Source organism: Malus domestica, chromosome 11 (genome assembly GCF_042453785.1).
Source record: "Malus domestica chromosome 11, GDT2T_hap1".
In the NCBI taxonomy this organism is placed as follows: domain Eukaryota; kingdom Viridiplantae; phylum Streptophyta; class Magnoliopsida; order Rosales; family Rosaceae; genus Malus; species Malus domestica.
The window spans coordinates 34,007,048-34,026,300 of record NC_091671.1 but is presented as its reverse complement, the minus strand read 5'-3'; the positions used below and the strand labels follow the sequence as shown (position 1 = coordinate 34,026,300).

Genomic DNA, 19,253 nt, shown 5'->3' with positions numbered 1-19,253 from the left:
ATAAGCTACATACTACGATTGCCATTGGTAAGAAACTATTTGGCCTGGTTTTCCAAGCACACCAAGAACTAAGATCCTAACAATTAGACCATGGTTGGTAATTCATTAATTCGTTTTTATCATAAATTTCGCGGCCAAGCCGAGAAGCAACAATTTTTTTGCCATTTTCATCTTCTATACCATGAACTTTCGACTCAAAAAAATTGACTTTCTCCCTGCCTAATGTGTAATTCCAATGCACACAAACACTGACTAACCAATCAATTCATACAGATAATGCAAATATCAATTTCCTAGTAACATTGTTCTTATATGAAGATAAAATCAACTAAATCCAACAATCCAAGAACTACCTCTACTTTTACCATCACATCTAAGTTCCTCGCAAGTCCAGCAACCCTCAACGACGGAATCCACGATGGAGAATCCATTATCCACAGCCCGCCAGGATGCTCTGACAGCCTTTACGAAGGGCCATGTGCTCACCACCACAGGGTACTGCCCTGAGTTCGAAGCTTCGTGGCCTATGACCTGATAACCCATCAATAAAAATACGATCTTTAATAAAATAATACCACCCAATCATGCATGTAACGAAAGAACCAACTTTTTCCTCTTTAAATTAAAAAAAAATTAAAAACAATTATGCTCAGTTTCTAGGTTTCCTTGCTTTTTAATTATTTTTCTGAGGAAACAAACAGAAAGTAGGAAAATGATGAGATGCAGAGAGAGATGGACGGATTGGATTAGAGAGGAGTCGGAAGCGGGATTGCCAGTTCTCTGTAAATTCGCTGGAAACAGAGCAGTTAGGGTTTGAAGTGGAAACTACAAATTCGAAGCATAGCTTGACATGCAATAGGTGTAGAAAGTACCTGAGGTGATGAGGAGCCGTTTCAGAACAATGGAATCGTTGAAATCATCGCTGGGCGCAACTGTGTATCCAGCGAGTCGTGGAGAGAAGAGTGAGGGAGAAGAGATAGAAGGGAGAAGGAAGAATATAAGGAGAACATTTCGTTTTGGTTGGTTTGAGGTTTGAGAGTTTTCAGAAGTCGTAGAGAAGAGCTCAGGTGTGATTCGAGAAGGCTTAGGACTGTGTCGAACAGAAGCAGCAACCAAGGTATAAAATATGGATTATATCAGAAATATCGGTAGTCCAAAAACAAGGAAATTTCGATGGAAATATCGGGATATTATCGATATCGATAAAAAATGAATAAAAACCACGGAAATTGTAAGAAAAACGTGGAAATTTTTATTGAAACTTTGCAGGATATTTATTTAGTCAATTATCTATTAGTTTATCACAAAAAATTAGAAGGAAATGCATTGCATGATACATATAACTGATTTAAGTTGATTATATAGTGAGCTGGCAAACATTGTGAGTGTAGAAAATATGTAATAATTAATGAAAGAAGTTTAAACACACCATAATCATTTATATATAATAAATTAGTACAATATTTTACACTTTATACATTGCATGGTAAGATATATGAGTGACTTAGCAAGGTCTAAAATATCGATGATATCGGAAATATCGGTAGTCCAAAAAAATATCGGTAGTCCAAAAACATGGAAATTTCGATAGAAATATCGAGATATTATGGATATTTTAGACCACGGCAGCAACTACAGATTTAAGGGTGAAAATAGGAGAAAAAGAAATGGAAAAAAATAAAGTCTTTATATATTTTCTCAGACAGTGGCAAACATGCAATAACAAAAATTAAACAGGGGCAAAATCGTCAGTGCACTGTGCTTATGAACAGTGTTCAGTGTGTTTTTCAGTTTTAGTATAGATTGAATTTGTGTTCACTATTGGCACAAGACTCAATTTATATGAGTTTTGCAACGGTTGAGCTGGAAACTGTAGAATTATGGCTTCTTGGGTTAATGTATTACAATATATAGAGGGCTATATTAATCCCTATCTAGATTGGAATGTTGCACTAATTACAACTGGAAATTACATTCCTATAATACGTCTACAATACGGAGAGGATTCTAAATTAACTATGATAGAATTATGACTCCTAACGTGTGGAAAATATTGCAATATTTACATTAATTCATATTTAGGTAGGAATCCTATACTAATTACAATTGGTAATTACATTCTTATAATATAGGCTACAATCACATAGATAATTACAAAAAAATTAGGAGTAATCTAACAAACAATCACACATAAGGATTACGAATATATGGAACATGTAAGCAGAGGAAATTCTAGCCTCATTCAGGCAACAAACGAATTAAACTAAAAGTCCCTTAAAAGGTAATTACTTGCTAACCAACTTTTAACGCCGCAGTTCCTATTGGGGAAGGAACCCTAAAGTATTTTCCATGATTCCTATTGGGTAAGAACTCAAATTTCTCATCCAGTTGGAAGAAGAAGACATGATCACCAGAGATTACCGGAGGATATTTGCTGCCATATTCTCACATTCTTGCCAATTACACATCCCGAGGTGATAGAGTATTTGAAAGATAGCACCTTTTGCTTCCTTCACAAACCTAAAGCTTGATGACCGGTTGCTGCTTCGCCACAAAAGCTCCAAAACCATTTACAACTACGCCTCCCTATTTGGCACCTTCGTTATCAACGTGCCCCGCCTCATCAATTTTCCATGCATGCGAAAACTCGCATTCGTTTGCCCCAAGTCTCCGACTCCAACAACCTGAATTGCATAAATTCTTGGTTGCTTGGTGCATGCACATCCAATACAGTTGCGGTAGAGATCGGTATTTTGTACACAGAAAACCCGATTGAATTTCCTCAAATTTTGTATGTCAGCACTTCGTTTCTCGTATTAAACCTAAATGGGAACTTACGGCTGGATTTTCCTCCGGATAAAATGTGGTTTCCGAGCCTCAATGTTCTCTGGATAAAGGTTTGTAGAGAAGATGGTATTAGTTTTAAGGAGAGGCTTTTTCCACATCTGCCGTGTACTTGAAGATTTGTTCATAGAGGGCGACATATTGAACAAGAAAAGGGAAGTGGTTTAAAGGTGAAATCTAATACACTCAAGAGTTAGAGATTGAATGTCTGGTGCAAAATTTTAAGGGAACTTTAATGAAAAGCTTCCAGTACTGTTCACTTTAACGAAAAACCACATTTTTACATTAAAAAGTCAATCATTGTACTATCCACTTTACCCTTTATTTTGTCTTTAATTTTAATGGCGATATCGATTATAGCTTTGTGGTTGATTTGCCCGAACCATAAAAACCTCGAGCTCTGCAATGGTTTCTTGGCCAAGTATAAAATCGCTGCGAATTTGAAGTTCTTGATCATGTGAAGATTCGTATCGGAAAACCTTCAGCAGATTATGGTGAACTTAGAGATTTATTTCGAGGTAAACCGCCCAAGTCGTGCTTTCGAGTTTTTGTTAACTGTATATTATTCGTATTTGTATGAGTTAATTGAATTATGAAAATAGTCTCTTGCCAGCTCCTGTGAATAAAAATTTTAGACCATGAATTTAGACGATTGAGTTGCCTAAATATGAGGTCCAAATTACCAAAACTTAGTCATAATTACGTTCTATTTACCATTTGATTTAATGTAAGAGCCTAAACCTCAAATCAGTGACCTTTCGGCTACTAATGTGCAACCTTTCCGTACTAAACAGCGTGTATGAGCCTAAACCTATTTGATTTAATGTAGGTGTCTACAACTTGAACTCGTGATCTTTCGATCATAAAAGAACAACATTTCCGTTACGCCAATGCTCGCCCTGTGAGGGCGTGAGGCCCCTTTTATGCAATATTTAGTAACTAACGATGTTCGTTAGTTTTGAAAGTTTGCTTTCCTTACGCGTTTGGAGCTCATTTTTCTGCACGCATAAAATTACGATTCATGTCCAAGAAGAAGCAACACCAGAGATGAGGCTCAGAGAAGCGTTGGAATATCCAAGAGCTTCAGAAGCATGTTTAGCGGAGATAATTTAAACTTAAAAAAATGAAAATTTGAAGTTAAATTATCTTTCAAATTCATGCTCATCTGTCGACTCCTCAAATTCCAAGTATGTTACATATAAGGCTGTAAATCGGCTTGAAACAGCTCGAACTTGCACCAAGTTTGGATCCGAGTCTTTTACAGCCCTAGCCATATAGGAGATCAAAATTGTAATTTTATTATCTCAGCCACAAAATACAAGCTAGATGAATGAAGTGAAAGAGTGCATCAGGCATGTTATGCGTTCTGCATTCGTCGCATTCCACTAAAACTCAAGGGAAAGTTCTATAGGATGGTTCATCACATTTCACTAAAACTCAAGGGAAAGTTCTATAGGACGGTAATAAAGTCAATAATGTTTTATAGCACGGAATGTTGGACGGTCATAACAACACATGCAAAAAATAAGGGTAGCGGAGATAAGAATGTTCGTTAGATGTGTGGGCACATGAGAAATGATAGGATTAAGAACGAGGGTATGAGTGGCAATTGAAGATAAGATGAGAGATCGGCTAAGATTGTTTGGACACATGAACCGAAGACCTACAAATGATCCGGTTAGAATATGCGACTATGAGACGAAGGCTCAAGACAAAAGGGGTAGAAGAACACCTAGGAAGACTTTGAAAGAGACTAGATATGAAGTAATTGGAGCTAACAGGGAAGACTTAGTGCAAAACCAAGCACAGTAGCGTTCTAGATTCATGATCAATCAATTTGCTACGAAATCAGTCAACAAAATACATCCTTTTCTATGCATCTGCAAAAATGGCTAAACCGCTGAGGAGAACAAACGACAGGAAATATTACAGCCTAGAATGTATGACAATGAGGCTAAAGTGGACAACAGAAACAGAAGGCTACCCTTAGTTGCTCAGTCTAACTATGAATCTGTATGCACTTAAGATTCTTAAACTAGGGGAATAACGGAATTAAATGCCAGAATTACACTGAACCTTTTTCACACAGCAGCATCAGGGTCCAACCTTCTCTGAATAGCAGCGGCAGCCTGAAAATAAGAGGCCGTAAACAAAAATCCAGAAATGACTTTAAGAATTACACCAAGACAGCTCAGTTACTTATCCTCACCTCCATGTTTCCAATCTTGTACTGGTAAGCCATCTCTTCTCGGAGTTGAGCTTGTTCTTTCATTGCTTGTGCCTGGAAATTTTAATGGAATCAAACGATGACAAAGTGCAACTTCGACTTCAGACGGAGTTTATGTACAATAAACAAATTGAACGTTTTCATATGAGTAATGAAACAGAAATGTACCAGTCCACTCTGCATAGAGCGCTTCAGAGCCTCTACTTCTTCTTCCTTTTGCTTTTCACGCACTCGCATCATTTCTTGTCTGAATAGCAATATATAATATAATATTATATTATTAGCCAAACCCAAGAATGTAAATGGTTTAACAGATCCAAAATGGTATTATGTTTCTCCTATCTTCTATATAAAAAGTTGCCTGAACATTATTTCCTTTTGTCTCCAAAATACTATTAAATAAGTACAGCCAGGTGAAATATAATTTTTTCTCATTGTACATAGTATAGTTATTAGACAAAATGAGGAGTGAGTGGTTGACACGTTAGCTATCAATGGAAATCATATGAATGTACTAAAACTGAATGTTGCCAAAACTAGTCCATAAAATGAAATCAGATAGCAATAAAAACACTACCTTTTCTGTTCCTCATCGTTGAATACAATACGTTCTGTTGGCGCAACCTTCTTAAAACCTCTTTTAATTTCCTTTTCCATCTTATTCCTGTAATAATTATCAAGGCTGTAGTACCTGCAACCACAAAGGTTAAAGTAATTACTTGTCATTCTGTGGTATTACTTGAAGATGAATCTAACAAGTAAAAAAAAAAAAACAGAAAAAGTGAGAACATACAATCATTCTCACCCTTACGAACCCTTACAACCAACAGAGAAAAGGTTACGCGTGTAAAATTAAAAGCACACAATTCTTTTTAATTTCAGATAATATCTCCCCATTGTTTCCATCTCTAATTAACAAAAAACTGGCATGTTCTGCTGCCAAATTGTGAGCCAAAATCGCACATTCAGACACAAGTAAAACTAATCACGCATATTGATTCAAAATCTGGCAACACAATGGCTGTCTAGTAAATTGGTTATACACTATGATTAATCACACATTTATGATAACAACACTTGAAAGAATCTGGCAAATCAAGAAAGATATTTCAATAAAATTAAATAAAAAACACATTGCATTCTCCTCTAAATCCTAAGAGAAAAGTGTCCACACCACAACCGCAGGTTCAAAAATATCAAGACAGATCTATATAAAATAGCATATCATTTCATTAGGCCTAGCGTAATTCAGGTGCTTGAGCACATTGAGATAAAATTTCTACCTAAAAGGTGAGCACCACAACCTCACCACAACAGCAGGAACAAAGCTTTGTAACTTTTTCTTTTCGGACAAATAAATTGAAATGACCCAAGCTAATAGAATAGAAGCTTACTTTTTCGAAGGGAAGGTAGCTGTATTGTGATCTTCCATGAACCTATTAAAATGGAAACAAATCTCTACTCAGATTGTAAGATACAAAAGTTAGAAGGAAAATACCTACCAAATTCCTGTTATCTTCATTTTATAGATGCTTTCGGAGAAAATAAACTAAATGCATCCACACATCCACACACCCACTTACTGTTTGAACATTTGCTTCTCTTCCCAATTTGCCAGATGTTCCAGGTTCACCTAATGAAAGATAACTCAATTACCATTAGAACTATCATATCGACGACTGCAATTTGGAAACGGATCAACACACGGCTTCGAAACACATACAAATCTTAGAAACTTTACGACTGAAATAAACCACTCTGCAAATTAATGGTTTCATGGGGTGGTAAAATAGTCGGAAAAGGAATTACCTGTTTTACTTCCTGTAACCATGCTGTAAACTCTGGTCGTTTGTTCCTATACACAACAGTGATCATCAAATTCAAGTGGGAGAAGTAAACTTCTTTTTCCTACATTTTCTCAGCAGCCAAACAGAAACTTAAAACCCTAAAACAGTATAAAATTCAGCAAACATACCACATGTCAGTTTCTCTAATGATCCCATACTTCCCCCACGAATTCGTTACCGCTCCTACCTTTCCTTTCTCCTTCTTTTCCTTCCTCTTCTTCTTTCTCTTCTCCTTCTTCTTCTTCCTCTCTTCCTCTTTCTCTCTCCTCCTCCTCTTCCTCTCCTTCTCCTTCTCCTTCTCTCTCTTCCTCCTCTTCCTTTCTCTATCATCATCTTTCTCTCTCATTTTCCTCCTCTTCCGTCTCCTGTCGCCGTCGCTCTCGCTACCACTATCACTCTCCGACTCCGAATCCGAGCCGCTCTCCTCCGATTCCAACTCGGACTCCGAATCCGTATCCTCCTCGCTACTGTACCGCCTCCGCGAACTCCTCCTCCTTCTTTTCACGTGCTTTTCATCGCTGGACTCCGAGCTTTCCCGCGCTTTTCTCCTGGATTTACTTCGCTTCCTGTCTTCGTCGGTCTCGGAATCCGAAATTTCTCGCGCTTTCTCGGATTTTCTTTCGGTTTCTTCCTCTTTCTCGGAGCTTCTGCTTCGTCTCTCCTCTTTCTCCGAGCTCCTGCTTCGTCTCTCTGAAACGCTGCCGTTTCGATCTTTACCCATTTTGCTGTTCAGGGAGAGAGAGGGAAAGAAGCGAATTTAGACGATGATGGAGGTGGAGAGCTAATACAGTGGTTACGTTTCTGTGTTTTCTTCTGATGTGTGATGAGATTTACATGGGCTTACAGGCCCAATATTACGGATCTGCAGCCCACTCTAAGTTAAAATCCAGTGGGCAAGCTTTGATTAATAAATTTTACACTTCAAATTATCGTAAACAAATAGAATTTGTAGAACAAATGTATCGGCTCTCTAATCTAGCATCTAATCTAACAAATCTATCGTTTAATAAAAAAAAATTTGAAGATTGGATTAGTGGGACCACATCAGCACACTAATAAAAATATTGACGATTTTAACGCAATGACTAAATTAATGTTGTGAAAGCAAGAGACCAATTTATCAATTTTTGAAACTCAAAGACCAAAATAAGGAGTTGGGTTAATGTCAAGAATCATTTGTGATAAAAACCCTTATTTTGTGTGTCCCTCATATAAACAAACATAATAGTTGACGGAATCTAAACAAAATGACTAAATTGATATGTGTTAATGAATTCCAAAAACGAGATTAAGTAATTTTAAAAGTGAAGAACTAAAATCATTGTTCTAAAAATCCCCGCCTAGCGCCGCCTAGGCCCTGCCTAGGCGCTAGGCCCCAACCCACCGCCTAAACCACCTAGGCACTCACCTAACCCGCTTAGACCTGCCTAGGTTGCAACTCACTTAGACAGAAAATACACAACTTTCATTTTGCATTTTGTTTTTTTTTCCAATAGATTGTAAGGGACTTGTTGCATACTTGAATAAACAAACATTATATCCTTATTTCATATGTTTTCATTATGTTCCAATACTTCATGATATATATGCATTCTATTTTGTAGTTTATGATGAAATTATATATATTTCAAGTAGAAGCAGACACTTATTTACTTGAAATATGATAGATTTACTTAAATCCGCTTAGTCCGCCTAGACGCCCGCCTAGCCGCCTAAGCGCTAGGCTTCAGCCCGCCGCCCAACTAGCGCCTAGCAACTTTTAAAACCTTAACTAAAATAATAAGTTTGATCAATCTCATAATCAAACAGCTCAATATATTTTGTACTTGGAAATTTTGAGAATTGGGTGCGTTGAGAGATAGGATGGGTGTGCCGCACTGACAACTCGACACTTCCACTGCCATCTCCAACCCCCGCTTAAACCCCCCAAATTCCCTTCCATCACTTGACTTGTTCCTCCCATGGCTTCTGCAGTCTTCAGACTCCTGAAGAGCCACCAAAGTCTCACTGCAAATTCAACCCCAACAAAATATTTCTCCAGATTAAGGCACACTGCCAGTACAAGAAACCTCTACTCCAGAATCAGTCCTCTGGGTGACCCTTCTCTCAGCGTTGCCCCAGTCCTCGACGAGTGGGTTCAACAGGGCCGGAAAGTCAATTACTTCGAGCTCCACCGCATCGTCCGGGACCTCCGCGCCCGAAAGCGGTTCCGGCACGCCCTTGATGTGAGTCAATTCCAGGAGCAAGGTCCCTGCTCCCCTTTTGGTTGCTCAGAAAATGCATGAAAGTAAACTGTTTTGGGGTTATTTTCCTTGTGTTTTTTTTTTTGTTGGGTTTCCTATAATTTACTTGAAAGAGCTTATTAATTTCAATTGGGTGATTGTTTTACCTGCAATGCCCTGTTTGGTTGCTGAGAAAGAGACAGATGTGAAAGAAATTTTGAATAATACAGACACAAAACGAGTATTACTTTTGTTTTTTTGGTCTTTGTTGAGACTAATTGACAGAATTCATTGCTCAGGTTTCGATACTCGAAATATGTGTTCTTTTTTCCCTTGAAATTTAGGATCAATAAAGCAGATTTAATATTGTCCACAGTTTTCAGTTGGTTTGTAACTCAAATTTCTGCCTTGCATTGTAGAGCAGGTTTCTGAATGGATGAGTACTAAAGGTTTGTGCCAATTTTTACCCGGGGATTGCGCCGTGCAGCTTGATCTCATTGGTCACGTTCACGGTCTGGATGCTGCAGAGAGCCGCTTTAATAGCTTGAGCGATGAGGAAAAAAGTGACAAAGTTTATGGTGCACTTCTAAATTGTTATGTCAGAGAAGGCCTGGTCGATAAATCTATTTCTCATATGCAGAAGATGGAAGAGTTGGGCTATGTTTCCACTCTCACCTACAATGACATTATGTGTCTTTATATGCATACAGGCCAGCCCGAGAAAATCCCTGATGTAATGTTTGAGATGAAGGAGAAGGGTGTTTCTCCTGACAGTTTTAGCTACAGGATTTGCATGAGCTCTTATGGGGTGAGGTCTGATCTAAGCAGCGTGGAGAAAGTTTTGGAAAAAATGGAGAGCCAACCGCACATCTCCATGGATTGGATTACTTATGCTATGGTAGCCAATTTATACATAAAAGCAGGTCTGCCCGACAAAGCGTTGGTCTACCTGGGAAAGAGTGAAGAGAAGGTGAATAGAGATGCACTTGGATACAACCATCTGATTACTCTTTATGCAAGCCTTGGATATAAAGATGACATGATGAGGTTGTGGAACCTTGAAAAAGCCAAGTGCAAAAAGCAAATCAACCGGGACTATATAACCATGCTTGGTTCTCTTGTGAAGCTTGGTGAGCTTGAAGAAACTAAAAAATTGCTAGAGGAGTGGGAATCATCTTGTCACTGTTATGATTTTCGAGTGCCAAATGTCCTCCTGATCGGATATTGTCAGAAGGGATTGGTTGAACAAGCTGAAGAAACTCTTCGAGACATTGTCAAAAGAGGCAAGACTCCAATCCCAAATAGCTGGTCTATTCTTGCTGCAGGGTATGTGGACAAGCAGAAGATGCAGAAGGCTTTTGAGTGCATGATGGAAGCTGTGCATGTACGGGCAAATAACACAGGATGGAATCTGAAATCTGGTTTGGTTTCGAATGTATTGAATTGGATTGGAGATAACGGAGACATTGAACAAGTAGAAGCTTTTGTGACCTTAATGAAGACTGTGATTCCAGTAAATAGTGAAATGTACCATGCCTTAATGAAGGCATACATCAGAAGCGGGAAAGAAGTAGAAGGGCTATTACAGAGCATGAAAGAAGATCAAATAGAGGCCGATGAGGAAATCGATAGGTTAAGACAGACGCAATGCTGAAACGACATGAGGCTTTTTTTATGGGTACTTTTCAGTTTCCCTCATCTATACTATTTTGTAAAAGTAGAACTTGAATTTGAATGCAACTCTTACATTTAGCATGTTGTTGAGCATGTATCTGAGTAAAATTGATAAAGACTAATAGATAATCTCAGTTAGTCTCTGGAAATATTAGTGATACATAACAGTATCAAAATGCATAATATAGGCTTACGAACAAAGTAAATGCATTGGAAAATAACTTATTCCTTCACCTTTGAAGACACTATCATCAGTATGTATATTGCACACGAAGTGATCATAAATAACTTAGTCCGGTTACCTCTTAATTCATAGGTAAAGAGATACCAAGGCTAGTCGACGGCATAATAATTGTTTAAGCAATGCTATTGATTTGATGGTAACGGAAGAAAAAGTCTTCGAAGTACCCGGTATTCAAGTGGGTACTCCACGTGTCATAAAATAAGTGGAGGGACACGGAAACATGTATCATTTCCTCCATTTGTATTATGACATGTGGAGTATCGCTTGTATACCTAGTCTGGTACTTGGAAAATCTCCCGTTACAGGGAATTATAGAAAAGAAGAGCCAAGACTTAGTATCTTGGTAGTAATTGGTTTTAAGTAATAGTTCTTCTTCCCCAAAGATTTAATTCAATTGTTCTTAATAACAATGCTGCATAAGTAAATATTGTAAAACAGTTGCAGAAACTTCACTGCTCGTGTAAAAAACAAACATTTCATTGCTAAATGATTGTAGATCAAGTTTCCAACGTCCTTCATTTTCCCAAAAAACAGAGGGAAAAGGTGGCGGACTGAGAGTATGGAACTGAACAGCATGCATAGCTAGGTAGAGTATTGGAGACAATAGAAGTTTTCTCCCTGTTTTACGCTTGTCGTATAATGTAAACATCTTGTGTAGTTAATACTTTTCTCAAGTGAATTTGGAAGGGGTTTTCATGCACAACAAATAACCTCAGCCTTCATCGTTGACACATTCGGTCACAACAAAGAGCCAAACATGGTACTGGAGGTGCTCCCGGCTGCAACCAACATTCATCCGAAAGGGTAAGTAATCTTAAATACTGAGTATTTGGTTAGGTGTCAATTGTTGGAGAATTAAAATCAAATTCATGATGAAACTTTTATTGAATTGTCTAACTTAATAGTCCATATGTTCTTTGGTTCAGTTCGGTGTTCCATTGGGAATGTTTCGACATTAAGAACAATGTGTTCATGTAATTCTGTAAGAAACATTGATTGAAGGAGTTATATGCCCACGTAAACGTGCAATTTGAGTCAAAACGTGTGAGTGCTAGTTCTCTTCCTCCGCCAATGTCGGGTTGGTGTCTCTTTGTATTGAGAGTTTGATCTCATGTCGAAGAATATGTCAGAGTTTTGATGTCTAGATATATCATGTTCTTGGTTCAATTTGACGAGCAAGATTAGGCTGTCAAATTGAAACAATGTATTTGGAATGTAATTGAAGTGCATAGGTAGGTTGTATTTTTATGGGAACCGTTATTAGCATTCTAAAAATTTCATTTTGTACTCTTGTATTTTTCTTTCTAATTATGGAAAGTTTGGAATGTAAAATGAGATTTTTAGAGTGTTAATAGCAATTCCCATTTTTATGTGTTTAGAAAAGAGTGGTGATAAACCCATCCATTGTCTTATTTCCCCACCTACCTTTTAATAAAAAAAATTAATACCAAATTTACTCTCTTGTAAAATGACATCTTAGACCAAAGAAAAGAAAAACCCCTGCTCTCTAGGTTGACAGATTTGTTCTTCCCCATCTTCTAGAACAACCCACCTCTCTAAATCTTCAAAAAATCAAGTCCCCAGTACCTTTAGCTATTTTAGTTTGATCTATTTGCTTTTGTTGTCAGTACCAGCAAATAGCCTTGAAAACTAAGATAAAGGCTTGTCTGTCCACAATCCATATACCGATTATTGTGGCAGGCGCAGATGAAGTGGAACACGGTGTTCTCGGGGTGGGTGGTGTGCTGGAGGATAGAGAAGACGCCTGAAATTGTGTAAAATGTATTGTATAGATGCGATCCTCGTTGTGCATCTTGATTAATTGAATCGTGTCTTTTTAGATTTTGTTTTACTCAATAAAACTAAAAATAAAAAGAATTTCAATATCAAGGTTATTTTAGGAATAATAGTTGGAGGGAAGATAACATTTCAAGTTTTTAATGTGGTGGGTGTGATGGGAAAATAAGACATTGGAATGGATCTGGTAGCACTCTTAGAAAAATGGACAATTTCATGGTTGCCGTAATAATTATCTTATCTAGTCTTGAATGGAATGTAATTGAAATGGTTTCTAAATTAATTGAAATGGTTTTTTGATTAATTGAAATAGCGTCTAGGTACATATGATTGTCGTAATAGTTATCGTATCTAGCCTCAAATGGAATGTAACAAAAAATGGCGTGGTCCAATATCTTAGTAGACAAAGTATTGAGTTTTTATTTATGCGTTACGAGTTCAAAATCCTTTCTTCCTAAATTATTGTAATAGTTTCGAATTTTCTTTCCCTCTCTATGACAGTAAATTTTTTTTTTAAATGAAACTAAAATCGCTTTGTATATATCCATATTATATATCAAGCTACACATTTAGTCATGCAAGGATAATCAAATTATGAATACAAATATCTTGTATAGGTAAAAAATTTCAAAAGAACAACTGAATGGTCATACGGTTTGTGGTGTGACTACTTTTTTTTTTTTTCAAAGGTTATCTTAGAATGATGTTCTAAAAAAAACGCTTTGGATCATAAGACAACTCTGTAAAATGAGTTCCAACAAGTAGTTAGTACCGTTATATATAACTTATTAACCGGTCAGTACTTTACGTAAACTTTAATAATCACGAAAAAGACAATTAAATTTGTGCATAAAAGGTAACATTACCAAGCATGTAAACTGTTTTTGCCAAAACAAGCTCAATGTTGAAATATCTATTATTTGGATATTTATCTGCCAATTACGGTGAAAAATATGGGCATAGATGGTAACATCACAAAGAAAATGAAATTCGCGTACATGCATTTGAGCTGTGCCAAAAGCTATTTCCTCTACAGTAAAAATTACCTTAAGTTATAAAATATAACCAGATTTTTTTCATACATTTGAGCGTTATTTTATGTTCACGTAGCCCGTGAAAAAAACTCTACGGGCCCATCACAAGTCTATATAAACCTTCATAGCACAAACCATTAGCCACACAATACCCTCATACTCACATATAGCTAGTAGCTAATGCTTTCATAGTCGCATTCTTTCAAGTCTCTTTCACCCAACTCCTTACCAATCTCCACTTAGCCATTCCCCATTCAGTACTAGTACCATGACAACCCTCTCATCTATGCTCGACGGACTCAATACCAACAACCAGCTGCTAGCCTCGTCAATCAACTTGCAGTGAGATCATGCCAGCAAAAATGTGTCTTTCGGAGATACCATCGATCAATAAAAATGTACGTCGGGGTGTACTGGTCTACCCATATAGACCAGTGCTCCCCACGATGATATTTCAACCACATCTCATTTTCCAGGTTTTGGAATATTCGATGGTCGTGGGCTGCCTCAACACTTGGGAGGGGGAACTCAAAATCCATCGAATCCAATTCAAGTACCATCAACCCGCCCATTATTTCCATACAACACCACTAAATCAGAATCCTTTAACATTTCAATCACCAACCCTAAGCAGACCACAAAGTTCATCGCTAACCAATCATCTTCCAAATACTAGTCCTAATCATGTCGTGTCTAGGACTAGTACTGGATTTAGACTTCCATCATTGATCTCATCCAATATAAATTTTGGAAGAAGGCCAACAATTGCTACCAACCAAGCTGAAGATCATCATCAGCCTCAACCCTCGTACTGCTGCTAAGGAGAGCAACACTACAACGACAATGACGACATCAACAATAACAACAAAAGACAGCAACAACAGCAGAAGACAACAACAGCAAAAGACAGCAACAATAACAAGAAGACAGCAACAACAATAAAAATGGTATCACCACGGGCCCAACTCGAGAGCAAGCGTAAGTGTTTCGGAGTGTGGCAAGACGCTTGCAAGCTGGAGTGCCATGCGGGGCATATGAGGTCCAATACAAGAAAAAGGAAACTGGAAGAAGCAACAAATCTTGAGAAAAGATTCAAGCCTTTAGACTACAGGTCTTGACTTGGTTAATATTCGTACGTTTGAGAGTAACTCGTCTTCTTGGACAGACAATCCCTTTACTGTGAGTGCTAGTTGTCCAAGCCCTACCCCATTCGATTCCCCACTGGGAGCACAAGTGCTTCGAGTGGATCAGTTCAACATGGTGCTCATCCAACTATGGCGTATAAATTTTATGTGAAAGAAGTTCCCAATGAAGAGTCAACGTTTGCGTTTTATTTTCTTATTCTCTAATATCACTTGGAATGAGGATCCCGAGGATCCTCAAATTGTGTCCATTCATCGTATATCGTGCGATCATTTTTTGTCAGATAGTGTTCATGTTTAATTTTAAATAAAAAAATATTTAAATAATTTATAGTTGTACGATGTACGATGAATGGACACGATTTGAGGATTCCTAGGATCCACATTAATATCACTTGTATCCATTAGGAAAAAAAAAATTGTTGTACTTTTAAAAAGATAGTATAAATAATAGTATAAAAATAGAAATTTTCGTCCAAAAATTGATCTTATCTTTTCTTCTAGTCTTCTCTCTCCTAAACTTACCTAAGTTTCTATTCACTAATGAAGGTCATATTATACTTTAGTGTTGATTTTTTCGTATCAATTTAAATAAATATTTAATTTTTACATTGAGTGTCAATAAATTTTCAGCAATTACCACCAACTTAATTATTAGATCCAACTCATATAGTACTCGATGGTCATCACTTGTATTCAAAGAGTTATCCTTAATTAGTTATGTTGCGGTTTTGTGCGTTATCCCCATGTATCGAGTTATGAACCAATTCAATTTCTAGTTGTCATAATTGAAGTTCTTTTGACTTTGGAATTACATGGTTGCGTTCTTTTGTTGCTTCTCCTACTTGTCACACATACAAATCTGTCAATATGATAGCTATTAGAATAGCGAGGTTGGCCTTGATTTTTTCTATTGAGTCTTAATTTTTGGTTTAAGGATTTCTTTAAAGTTTGTACCTTGTCACAAAAACACAAGCAAATTATAAATAAAAAACAATAGGTGTCACTAAACTCAAAAGACTTAGAACCAACATAACTAGATGCAACTATTATCAAACAAACTTAATTACATCCGATCCTTATTCCCAAATCTTAGACTTAGTATGTTGTTTAGCGCATATCTGCATCCACAAAACTTGAAAATGAAATTTACAAATACAAACTAATTGAGAGGTAGATAATTTTTGCGTTTACCGCTGTACTTAATTAAGAATTTCTCTTTTAAAAGCAGAATATGTATATTTCGCAACAATTTCATATGCCAGATTCCAAACTGAATAGAGCTCGAGTTTTGTTGTATACAATTTTAATTTTTTCTTGTTAAAAAAATGTTTCATTTTTTCGTAAGTCCCTCCACTAATTTGTTCTAGCATTGAACAAACTACCATGTAAAATTTTAGCACTTCCTTGTAGGGGATCAAATAATTGTGGGCAAGGTATGCCAAGTGGAGCCAATTCCCATCTAGAGAGCCTAATGGATCGAAGTAACAACAATACGACAATTTTTAGAATTTTTATTTTTGGCAATGCCCCTTGTAGAATGTTGTCTTTTTGAAAAGGAAGAGGTTTGGTGGCCAGTTTTAAGTAGGATCCATACACTGTATTCATATTTCAAAGACATTCGACGAAGCGATATGGTTCAGATTCATGCTTAACATATAAGTCATGATTGTTGTAATAACTACCGTATTTAGGCTAAAATGGAATGTGATAACTCTAAATATCTATTGTTTATTGCTTTCCATATATAAATTCAACTTATAGGGTACGATTTTATGACATTTGTATGGAAAAATAGTTAACCACAACCAGGTGAACATTGATGTTGCAACTTTGAACATAAAAATTCAAAAGAAGAAATGTAATTGTAATAATATATTTATTAATATCTATGGTTGAATAAACATACAAATACAACAATGTTTCCCAACTTGTTTTGATGAATTAGTTAATTATTCGTACGTAAGATCAGAACTGGTTGAGGGATGAAAATGTTTGTCCAAATCCCCAAGTGGATGGAACCACATTAGAAAATACAAGTGCTCTTCCATCAACCAGTGTGAGCTTAAAAGAGAGTCTCTGGTTTCGAAGGTCAACGCTGCTTTGCCAATTTGCCCCCCAATTCCTGTGCATGGCCAGCCACGTTCCTCTTCTCATCCTCGACCCCCTAATCCATGCAGCCTTCACGTCCCCGCTTCCGCCGACGTTGGAGATCATCACCATGTTGAAGCTCGACTGTCCCTTCAAGGTGAATCGGACTCCGCCTCTTCTTTTGCAGGACACTCTTTAGTCCATACACACATTAATTGCAAAGAGGATGACCAAGGTTCGTTATAATGTTTCAGACTACCGTCACACCAAAAATTACTTGAAAGTTACAATATGTATAACATAGGGATCAATTATTAATAGTCTAAAAATGTCATCATGCGTGAATTCATGTATATTTTCTCTCTTAAGCTTTGATAAAAGAGAAGTGCAACATAATAACATTTTTGGACTACCAATAGCAGATTTCATAATATATCAATTCAACACATCGATCAAATGTAAATTAAATTTGATTATAATTCAACAATTAAGACTGCACAAGTTTGAGTCTCCTTTTCCATAAATATTTAATTTTCTTTATTAGACCTCAAGTAGATGTTCGGGCCGGAAAGATGGTGCATGCATGTTGGGATTTATTATATTAGGACTTTTGAATGGGCACTGGCTATAAACTCGTGAATTGTTATGTTGTGTAATAATCTATTTTAGCCATATAATATTGTTGATACCTTCTGTAAATGACAGGAACTATGCCTTCATTGCCTTGTCGGGCAATGCGAAGAAAAGCAGGCATGGACATGTCGAAGTGTTGGTGAGGAAAATTGCACCACCCTCCGTTGTTGTTTGGGGGGCAGAAATTGGTGGCGGAAACCGTCACAGAACGACCTCGAAGGCACCACTTTGGATCTGTGTTGTAGTTACACATTACTTGGTAACACGCCCCACAGGCCTCACCTCCTCTGAAAAGTGTGCTACTCACGGCAGCTGTGTTCACTCCAAACCCCGAATGGATGGTACTTTCGTAACCACAAGCACCACCTACGTACACATGATGTAAATCAACAATATTGTTCTTAAGATTTCGTTTCTTTAAAACTTAGAACTATAGTATATGAGATTTGAATCAAAATCTCTTACAACGAAGTGAAGCAAGATTGCATGTCACTAGACCAGCAATCATTGAGAATGTTATTAATGTTCAATTTTATAATTAATTTTTTTTAGTGATGATCACCGCGTATTGCACAAACAAAAGGAAAACGGTGGCGCCCGTATCAACCAATTCGAGCATATGTCAAGTACGCAAAAGTTAATGCGAAAAAGTATAACACACGCTAAAATTTGCGCCTTTGTTATTAACAGTCCTAAAACATATTAGGTATATGAACGGATATAGAAGAAAAGATGTGAGGCAGAATGACATTTTTAGAAAACATAATTAGAAATTAATAAGAAAACATATTATTGGCACACTAGAAAAGTTATCTTGCACTCTTCATTTGTGAAAGCATGAAAGAGAACATTCATGGAGGAGTGCATGATCACTTTTTTAAAAGCGTCAACAAATAACTTTAAAAAAAATATTAAAGAAATAAGTAGTAAAGTTACACAAGTTAAAGAACATTATTTTCTCATCAAAATAGAAGTGAGTTACCAAGGGTGGCTGGGTCTTGGTTGGTCCCGTAGAAAGTTGCATGACCACTAAGCCATCCATTGGCTTCAACATTGGTGAGGATAATGCCCTCCAAAACTATACAAACGAACAAGAAAAGATGCCAGAAAAGAGGCACCATTATAATTTCTCTGTAAATTAAACCGCAGATCAATTTTTCTGTACTTGTTACCGGACAAACTCTCAAGTTCTTTCACTTTCTTGAAGAAGCAGGCTTCCATTTAGTATTTTATAGACTGATCAAAACAGGATCGTCGGTGAATAAATTAAAATAAAATGAAAATTAGCATTAATGCATGCATGGTATCGTGTATATATGTATTTACTTTATAAAATTAGTATTTGCAAAACGCGTTTTCCCACGTCCTATGATGTACGGAAAGACAGTGTACGGTAAGGGAATGACGTGTTTTGAGACATGATAGAGCAAATACATGTGATCACAACTAGTTGTGCGATCTTCTGTTTTTTCAGAGTAACATGTCGGTGAGTTGGTCG

General features: G+C 37.0%; 3 protein-coding genes across 8 annotated transcripts; 1 reads left to right on the top strand and 2 right to left on the bottom strand.

Annotated features, from left to right (window-relative positions):
• Window positions 1-3,952: 3,952 nt before the first annotated feature.
• On the bottom strand, window positions 3,953-7,763 carry LOC103448675 (uncharacterized). 2 transcript variants are annotated; one of them, XM_008387947.4, is made up of 9 exons: window positions 7,047-7,763; window positions 6,881-6,926; window positions 6,655-6,704; window positions 6,466-6,507; window positions 5,649-5,762; window positions 5,240-5,318; window positions 5,054-5,125; window positions 4,921-4,973; window positions 3,953-4,110 (listed from the first exon to the last, which is right to left on the bottom strand). In XM_008387947.4, exons 1-8 carry the CDS (start codon window positions 7,637-7,639, stop codon window positions 4,926-4,928), a joined length of 1,044 nt encoding a protein of 347 aa, XP_008386169.2. In that variant the 5' UTR covers window positions 7,640-7,763; the 3' UTR covers window positions 3,953-4,110; window positions 4,921-4,925. The 2 variants fall into 2 exon arrangements, with proteins under 2 accessions (XP_008386169.2, XP_070663710.1); XM_070807609.1 differs by lacking the exon at window positions 3,953-4,110 and having other exon boundaries at window positions 4,633-4,973.
• Window positions 7,764-8,745: 982 nt separating this feature from the next.
• On the top strand, window positions 8,746-12,393 carry LOC103448673 (pentatricopeptide repeat-containing protein At4g21705, mitochondrial-like). Of its 5 annotated transcripts, XR_531250.4 has the most exons (4): window positions 8,746-9,143; window positions 9,565-10,818; window positions 11,717-11,862; window positions 11,985-12,393. XR_531250.4 is itself a non-coding variant. In XM_008387944.4 (3 exons), exons 1-2 carry the CDS (start codon window positions 8,880-8,882, stop codon window positions 10,792-10,794), a joined length of 1,494 nt encoding a protein of 497 aa, XP_008386166.2. In that variant the 5' UTR covers window positions 8,746-8,879; the 3' UTR covers window positions 10,795-10,818; window positions 11,717-12,074. The 5 variants fall into 5 exon arrangements, 4 of the variants coding, with proteins under 4 accessions (XP_008386166.2, XP_008386167.2, XP_008386165.2 ...); XM_008387944.4 differs by having other exon boundaries at window positions 11,717-12,074; XM_008387945.4 differs by having other exon boundaries at window positions 11,593-12,074.
• Window positions 12,394-16,893: 4,500 nt separating this feature from the next.
• Window positions 16,894-18,958, bottom strand: LOC103448672 (expansin-A12). The gene is made up of 3 exons (XM_008387942.4): window positions 18,738-18,958; window positions 17,812-18,121; window positions 16,894-17,315 (listed from the first exon to the last, which is right to left on the bottom strand). Exons 1-3 carry the CDS (start codon window positions 18,874-18,876, stop codon window positions 17,000-17,002), a joined length of 765 nt encoding a protein of 254 aa, XP_008386164.2. The 5' UTR covers window positions 18,877-18,958; the 3' UTR covers window positions 16,894-16,999.
• Between the last annotated feature and the right edge of the window lie 295 nt (window positions 18,959-19,253).

Excerpts from the sequence above, each read along its gene's own strand:
- LOC103448675 (XM_008387947.4), bottom strand. The coding sequence starts at position 7,639 with ATGGGTAAAGATCGAAACGGCAGCGTTTCAGAGAGACGAAGCAGGAGC. Across the intron at positions 5,763-6,465 it reads GCTACCTTCCCTTCGAAAAA|GTACTACAGCCTTGATAATT; the intron begins GTAAGCTTCTAT and ends TTGTGGTTGCAG. Across the intron at positions 5,319-5,648 it reads AACGATGAGGAACAGAAAAG|ACAAGAAATGATGCGAGTGC; the intron begins GTAGTGTTTTTA and ends ATTGCTATTCAG.
- LOC103448673 (XM_008387944.4), top strand. The coding sequence starts at position 8,880 with ATGGCTTCTGCAGTCTTCAGACTCCTGAAGAGCCACCAAAGTCTCACT. Across the intron at positions 9,144-9,564 it reads GGTTCCGGCACGCCCTTGAT|GTTTCTGAATGGATGAGTAC; the intron begins GTGAGTCAATTC and ends ATTGTAGAGCAG.
- LOC103448672 (XM_008387942.4), bottom strand. The coding sequence starts at position 18,876 with ATGGTGCCTCTTTTCTGGCATCTTTTCTTGTTCGTTTGTATAGTTTTG. Across the intron at positions 18,122-18,737 it reads CCAAGACCCAGCCACCCTTG|GTGGTGCTTGTGGTTACGAA; the intron begins GTAACTCACTTC and ends ATGTGTACGTAG. Across the intron at positions 17,316-17,811 it reads GTTCCTGTCATTTACAGAAG|AGTGTCCTGCAAAAGAAGAG; the intron begins GTATCAACAATA and ends TATGGACTAAAG.